At 38.4% G+C, this 8,735-nt stretch overlaps 1 protein-coding gene across 1 annotated transcript; it reads right to left on the minus strand.

The window, feature by feature from the left end:
• Window positions 1–7,590: 7,590 nt before the first annotated feature.
• Window positions 7,591–8,529, minus strand: LOC103741267 (olfactory receptor 5AN1-like). Its single transcript, XM_008842025.1, has one exon. The coding sequence runs from the start codon at window positions 8,527–8,529 to the stop codon at window positions 7,591–7,593; it is 939 nt and encodes a 312-aa protein (XP_008840247.1).
• Between the last annotated feature and the right edge of the window lie 206 nt (window positions 8,530–8,735).

Raw genomic sequence — 8,735 nt, forward strand, 5'->3', positions numbered from 1 at the left:
GAATATCATATTTTTCTCTAATTTTCAGTATGCTTTCATGAACTTCAGAATTTTTGTTTATTCTTAAAGTGATGCTAATACAATGTCTCAAACATCTTATCTACTGTCCGTTAGATTTAATGAAAATAACTTTAAAGTATATTCACTTTCACAGAGACTTCTCCAAGATAATCAAAAATTGACTCAGTTCAATGAAATTAAGAGACTCCTGATCCACCAGCTTACTAAATTTCATCACCGTTTTACTGTATTCTGGTAACTGGACACCTGTGCTTGATGTGTTCTGTATAATCCACTAATCTCAAAAAAAAGAATCGGGTTTTCCCCCTGTTTACAACACAATTTCTTAGAAGTTTTATCTTGTTACAATTTGGAAAACAAAAAGAAAAATTTCTAAATATACACACTCTCTTTTAGGAGTATTTTGCATGAGTTCACCATGTCCCAAGGCAGTCTGAAGTGGCTGGTATAAGGATCACTTGGAGATTTCAATAGGTGGATATGTTTAATCAAGGCTCCTTCCAATTCCGTACTAATAGAGATATAACCTCCTTAAGAAGGTGTTTAAGGTTGAGCACAGGTAAAGCTGAGGCTGCTGTTCAATAAGAACTCAGAAGATTCTACAGAACAATCCTAGCCTGGAGTGGGCATCTCTGGTGTTTCTAGATTCCTAGGTTCAACATGGAAATACAGCTGTGTGGAGTATGCTCATGGACTATGACTCTACACGAGTAATCTCTAACCTCTCAGAAATCATGAGTCAAAGATCTTTCCATACATGGAAATTAAATTACTGTGATTTCCAAAGCAAAGTCCTCAACTGATTAAGTGTCCTTCACGTAGAAAAATTAGAAAATGGTCACACAAGTTTTGATCTAGGAAATGCTCCTGAAACAGTAAATTACTCTTTTTTATTCAACCCTTAAATATTGATTTCACATTGCATCATGTTTTACTTTTATTTTTACATTCAACTCTACATTGTCCTATTATCCTCATTTTCTGGGTTAAAATAAAAAAGATAAAAACCTCAAGGTCAATGTGATATACCTAAGAAGTCACATACTTACATGTCAACAATATCACTTACCCATGGTAATAAGAGGAATTTTGAGATTTTTCTTCAACAGGTCATGGAATTTCAGTGAAGAGAAAAATAACCCAAGGAAGTGCCCTAAGTAGAAGGTGAGGAAGTAAAGAAAATGGAAGAAATGAGTAATATTAAATGCTTATTCAATGAGCGTTAGTCCCATGGGGGTTATGGGAGAAATCACTCAGTTACTGAGATAGTAAGGTAGCTACCATTTTATCTTTTTTTGTTCTGACCTTGAGCCAGATCCAAGGAGACAGAGAGTTCTTGCCAGACATTGAGATTGCTGTTTATCAAAGTAATTTTTCTGTGGGTCTTATTGCACTCCTGGATGGGTTTTTTGGCCACAAATCTGGCAGAAGAGATGGTCACACTGGGATCTCATGATTATACCATTGAGAGGAGAGTTGGAAAGAGGAAAGCCAATCACAAAGAGAAGACACTCCTGCCATTTTCTGTCTGGTGCCTGGTTGTTGTGGACTGGTTGTCCTGGAGTGACTGTCCCTCCTGGTTTCAGGCCCTGTGCTGCCATGTCCCTTCTGAATCCAAGTTCAGTTTCCATAGTTTTCTCATAATAACAGGATTGTAGTTTTTATTACACAGTGATGGCTCTAGACTCAAATTCTGAGTTTGCAACTGGAGAACCTGAGACCAGAGATGCTCAAGATTACATAGTCAGCTAGTAATAATATTGATTGGTGATAGTTAATGAACTATGTATACACTTCACTACCTATGAACCACTTTCATTTCTGATGCAGATGTTTCTCACTCTTTCTGAATCAACTAGCACAGTAGCCCTGCAAAGCCAATGTAGCTTTATTTCTCATGCATGTATAAAGGAAACATGTCACTAAGTAATATGACAAGACTAATTCAAGGCAGCCAGAACTTGTGATTAAATTATGAGACTTAATATCCATCCAACAATTTGAGTTGAATTCTGGTTGGCAATTGAGGGATACATGATCTTCAGCAAATTTACATCTCACAGCCTAAGTATTTTATCAAAGAACTCAGGCTAAAAGTGCTAGCTAATTCATAGACTAACCATTATTGAAAACTCATCTATCCAGAGATAAATGCTGTCATAACTCTGGGGAACAATATTTGCTTCTCTTGATAGTATTCTGTATCTGTCTTGAAATTATAACTATTCATTAAATATACATTGAATATATGGGATATTGGGGTTGACAAAATGGCTTAGAGGGTAAAGGCACTTGCCACTGAACGTCGCAATGTGAGATTGATCCCTGGCACCCAAATGGCGGAAGGAGAGAATCAACTCCTAAAAGTTGTCCTTTGATCTATACATGTGTGCAACGGCATGAGTGTGCGTGTGCACACACACACACACACACACACAGGTTAAATGTAATAAAATTACAAATAACATTACAAATACATAGCACCCTTGCTTCCTGGGTGCTAGTATTAAAACCATGGACCACCATATACCGCCAAATTTGTTTGAAGTAAATAAGATAATATAAAATGGAAATCTTTCACCTATATTATCTCAGGTTTCTCACCCTCAAAATTATCTTCTTTCCATCCACCATTTTGTGTGTTTCTGTAATTTATCCTTTCTTTCCTTCTGTGTATTGCTCTGTTCTATAACTATGTGACAACACATCCTCTCCAGGACTGATAGATACTTCCTCTTTCCCCTCAAGGCTATTACTGTTAATGCTTCTATGATCGTGTTTTTTGTGCCTTCCAGGTGCACAGATGCAAAGTTTTCTAAGTACACACAGAAAATTGCAGTTGCCAAGTTGAATTGGGTGCATACCTGTAAGTTCCTCAGATAGCTCCAACTACTTTCTCAATGAGATTGTGTGAGTTTACTTCTCATCAGTGGTGTCTGAGAGTCTCTGCTGCTCAAAACCATTCCAAACACCTCCAATGTCCTGTTCTTTACATTGTTCATAGTGGCAGATCAACTTAGGACATTAAATTCCAGTTCACTACTTGATAATTAGGCCAAACAACCTTTCATACCTTTATAGGCAAAATATGTTACATATTGTATAAAGTGTTTGGTTAAAATATCTATTGAATTTTTTCCTCGAGTGGTCATCTGTCTTATATTTTCTAGATTATTTGTAATATTTCTTCATGTATCCCTAATGCCAGTCTTTGTTCAGATGTATATCTTCAAGTGCCCTCTCTCAGCTGTCTTACAATTTCATACTTGTATAAGATCATTTTATGGAAGTTAGTTCAAATGGTGTTTGCTCTATATCTATGATGCCACCATAATTTGATGCACTATTTGGAAGTGATATTGTTTCTACAAGAACATAGAACAATAAAACTAAAGTATTTGAAATGTGTCTATTATAAAATGACTATGGTTGTAGGTACATACATGCACTCTCATAATATCCCTGTACTTTACATAAGTACATAAAGATTCAGAGAGATGGTCATTTATCAAGTGACACATGTGTCCCTATCTGCAGACTGTCAGTCTCACTGCAGTTCCCAACCGAATAGGTTTTTCTCATTTCTGTAGTCCCAAGGTATCAGGCACAGTGCTTAACTGCCTATAGGGGCTCAGTTCATGGTAGATAACTGAATGTATTTGGCTCTGAAAGGGATGTTTGTATATGAAGGTAACAATCTGTCAGTATATCTGAGGAACTAGCTTCATGGGAAGCTTCCCAAATATACTTCATCTTCTTCCTTTTTACCTCTGTGACCTTTGAAATCTCCCTGGTTTTTCTGCATCCTGGCACAGCAGCTTCCGCAGATTGCACTGATAGGTCTTTAGTGCTAAAGTCTATGTGTAGTGATAGCTCTATGTGTACACTACTAACCGTTTTTATAGATAGAACACTGTGGATGCCTGAAATAACCAGCAGTCGCTCTCTGTTTATAGAGCAGCTGACATTTATGTTAGGAGAGGTCCTAGACTGAAAACACCTATTGATTTAGGACATGAAAAATTATGTATAGAAGGAATACAACATTTCCAAAGCAACACAGCTACTCAGCTGTGGAAACAGGAATATTTATCTTATTTCCTGTTTTTTCCACTGCACGATCATCTCTGTATTCTCTGATTAAATGATAGTTTTGGCTTATATTTTTATTTTCACGTAGATTTTCTCACATGCAATCAAGAAAGAAAGAAAGAAAGAAAGAACCATGTATTATTAAACACTGATATTCCTCATGTTTATCTAACCACATTAAAAATATTACAATTAAGAATTCAATATTTCTAACTGTTATTTAAACTTTCTGGGAGATAAGCTCTTAGAAATAGAAAAGAAGAAGAAAGGAAATGGAAAATAAAATTGAGGATTCTACAATATGTGTAGCTAACAAAGAGTAGGTGTGCGGGGGGGTGTTACTGTGTGTGGCTTTGTGTGTGACTTTGTATAAAAAGTCAGAGGACAACCTCTCAGGTGTCCGTCAGGAGCCATCCACCTTCATTTGGGTCCGGGGTTCTAACTATACCTGGGGCTCACCACTTAGGATAGGCTGGCTGGCCACCAAACACAAGGAATCTACCTGTCCTTCCTTCAAGCAATTTTGGCACATCTGGCATTTATGTGTATTTGTGTATCAAGCTGGGACCTCATGTCTTCAAATTACTACCTGAGTTATCTCCTCAGCACAAACAAAAAGAAAGTCTTTCATTTCTCATTCAGCAATTACCAATTAATGAAACTTGTGTAAGTCTACATGCAGGCCATCTAGAATACGTTCCATTTGAACCCAAATAATGCATGAGTTCCTTCTTCTCCCCTACACTTTAGATCTACTTCAATCAGCTTGCACTCCACTATACCTAAAATGCAAATGTTGGTATTTTCATTAGAAAAATTTGTTCTTTCACAATTGCACATGTGTACACACATGCCTATGGCATTCTCACCAATCTCACCTCCAGCCTCTCACAGCTGCTTCTATCCCTGTCTATTGCCCTCTTCCTAACTAATCTTTTTCTCAAAGTGATGTCTCTACATTTAGCTTTATAATCACTGAGCTTCTACAGGGCTGTTGTGTGACCATGGGTTTGTAGCTATCTTGTGGAGCCTGGTGGACTCATCACTGGGCACACAACTGAAGAACTGATATTCCCTATTTCAGAATCTGTCAGAAGCCTAATGTAATTTAATTTTATTTATGAACTTTGGAGCCTGGAAATATATGATGAGAACTTTCCTTATTTCTCCTTCAATCTTTACAAATACACTAATAAATTTATCTAGAAACCCCTTAGTGATGCTTCAGAGAGTGACTGTTTCCCTTGGTCTATGTAGAATTGCCAAGAGGAAACTAAAATTATATTTCATTCCCATACACTGGCTTGGGTGATTTAAATAAGCTTATAGTCAGTAATGCACCATAGTGCCCAATCTCTGTGAGGAGCAACTTGGAAAAAAATGGCATTTTCTTTTGATTGGATATAATGCCCACTCCTAGGGGTGGAACATGCATCTGGTACTGTAGACCAGGCCAAACCCCTGTGGCAGGGGAGAATATAATTCCCAGTGGGAAGCCACTGCAGTTGTTTTGTTAGATGGATGTGATGCACCTGCTAAAGTACCATCCAAGCATTTGTGTTTACAAACATAGGTTATTATAGCAGCCACTGTTTAGATATTCTTGCTTCTTGCTATTTATATTTTTATAGAAGATGGAACCCCACTGAAATGGGCCAACAGCCCATGGAAAACAGACAATTCAGATACCCAAAAGTTCAGTACCTTGCCACACTGGGAGGATGATCATCCAACACCTACCACCCCCTCCAAGGTTCAGGGACTTTAGAAGAAAAGGTTGGCAGAAAAAATGTAAGTGCCAGGGAAGAAGGAAGAAGGGGTGGAATGTTAACTGGAAGTGTCCTCTGACCACTATGCCAACAAGTTATAGCCACACTTCCTTCCCATGCTCATCAAGGAATCTAGGGGGGACCCCTCCCACCCAATAAGTTGACCTTAGCTGCATGTAGTGGAGGGGATAAGGATATATAAGCCGAGAACATAAGGAACCTCTCTCACCATTTTGTGCAGCCGTCAGAAAGTCACAGGATCTATATTTGAGTGTGGACTTTCCAGTGCAGCCATAAATGGGAGGCACCCACTCTTCTGTAAATAAACTCCCACCCTTTGCTCTGTTAGCAAGCAAAATAAGCTACTTAGAATTTTAAAAAGAAGAAGAAGAAGAAGAAGAAGAAGAAGAAGAAGAAGAAGAAGAAGAAGAAGAAGAAGAAGAAGAAGAAGAAGAAGAAGAAGAAGAAGAAGAAGAAGAAGGGAAAGAAGAAAGAAAGAAAGAAACAAACAAACAAACAAACAGAGCTAATGGAAACTTTCATTATTCCACCAAAGTTGACCCCATGTTGGCAAATCATTTGGTCTGAGGGGTTTTGGGGTTTTGGGGTTTTTCTTTGTCTTTTTGAGACAGGGCCTGGAGCTCACTGAGTGGACTGGGGTGGACTTGAACTCACAGAGATCTGCCAGGCTCTGCCTCCCAAGTGCTGGGATTGAGGACATGTGCTACCATACCAGACTTTAGTCTTTGATGTCTTATCTTTACTTTCTCACACTTAAAATTCATTGTATTTATATTTTATGTAACCTTATTCAAGTTATTTCTGGAAAAATGTGTTTAAAATTGCCTCTCTTTGGACTAATAAAAATATTCTTTAAAAATGGTATTTTCACTTTAACAAAGGTAGTAGTTTCAATGATAGTATCACACAGGTTCCAAGTATTTGAACAATTTGTCCCCAATTGGTGGTACCATTTTAGTTGGATTAGTAAGACCATACTGGAGAAAGTACATCACTGAAGGTGTGATTAAGCTTTGCCTCATTTCCAGTTTATCTCTTCTTGATTCCTGTGCCTGCTAGAAGACGTGAGCCCCCAGCTTTTGGCTCCAGCTGCCTCCTGCTGCCATGTCCATATCTCTTATCATTCTGGAACATAAATCCAATAAACCTTTCCTTCGACATGTTGCCTGACTCATTGTGCTTTACAAATAGCTACAGAGAGTGATCACTACATTGAGCTTACTTCTTTAAAACTTTACTTTAATGACAAAACCAATTAGTACCTATGTATGAAAGTTCTGAACAGCTGCCAATGCAGTCAATTCACAGAACATAGAAGTTCCCAGGGAACTCACACATGCAACGCATCATAAGAATGTTACTCTATTATCATCAACATCTGATCATCACTTCCTGGGTACATCTAAACTAATCAAAAGGTGAATCTTTATGTTGTTCTGGAAATACCCTTCTATAAACTCTAAGTAGATTTTGTCATTTACACAAAGCCATATGCTCCATGGAGGAAAGAGAATGTTTTTCTGGATATGTTGTTGGCTATTGATTCATATTGGAGTGCTAAGTATTTAAATAAATATTCTTCTTCCAGTTATCAGGGATTTCATAGTATTCCAATCAAGTGCACTTTGTTGTGGATGATGGTGATTCTAACAGGACAGAAATTTCAAAGATCCCTGAATCTGAGACTTTAACAGGTGCCTGTCTTCTTCTGCAACCTTCTCATGGCATCTTTGATTTCCTTGTTCCTCAAACTGTAAATCAAGGGGTTCAACATGGGAATCACCACAATATAGACCATGGAAGTGAATCTGTCAAAGCTGGAGGAAACCCCAGAGCTGTAACACAAATAGACAAAGACACCAGAAACATAGAAGAGAGAAACAGCTACCAGATGAGAAGCACAGGTGTTGAATGCCTTGGACCTGCCTTTAGTTGACATGATCTTCATTATGGACAAGATGATATAGACATAGGATATCACAACAATTAAGGCATTTATTATCCCAAAGATTATTGTTAATATTGCAAGCAGGACTTCTACAAAGAAAGGATCAGTGCATGATAGATGTATGAGCTGGGATACATCACAGAAGAAGTGCCTGATGACATTAGGTCCACAGAAGTGGAGCTGCAGTAAAGCACAAATCTGAGATAAAGAACCTGTGAGTCCTGCCACATAGGATCCCAGCACCATCTGAATACAGAGGGTGGGTGACATGATGGATACATAGAGCAGTGGGTTACAAATAGCAGCATATCTGTCATAGGCCATGGCTGTCATGAGGCAGCATTCACTCAGCCCCATAGTAGAAAAGGTGAAGTACTGAGCTATGCAGCCCACAAAACTGATAGTTTTCTTTCCCTGGAAGAAGTTGGAGAGCATCTTAGGGACTGTGGAGGAGACATAGCAGAGGTCTATGAAGGACAGATTACTGAGGAAGAAGTACATGGGGGTGTGGAGGTGGGAATCCATCCTTATTAAAACGATGAGACACAGGTTCCAGGTCAGAGCTGTGATGTAGATGAGCAGGAATAGGATGAAGAGCAGTGCTGTGATTCTGGGGAAATCTGAGAATCCCAGGAGGATGAACTCAGTGATCTCGGTAATATTTCCTCCTCCCCTCATTGCCTCAGTTCTTCTAACATGAGAAAGGAGACAAGAAACCATGTTGTTAACTCATGTTAAACTCTAGCATTACCATTTTCATACCATCTCTCTTTTTCTCTAATGAGCCCTGAGAAGAAGTGATTCACTACCTTCTGCAGGAAGACTCTAGCCTTTCTTCTCCAGTTTCCAATAAAAATCAACTAAGTTTTGATTTCCCAATTATT

Source organism: Nannospalax galili, unplaced genomic scaffold (genome assembly GCF_000622305.1).
Source record: "Nannospalax galili isolate Female #2095 unplaced genomic scaffold, S.galili_v1.0 scaffold580, whole genome shotgun sequence".
Taxonomy (NCBI): domain Eukaryota; kingdom Metazoa; phylum Chordata; class Mammalia; order Rodentia; family Spalacidae; genus Nannospalax; species Nannospalax galili.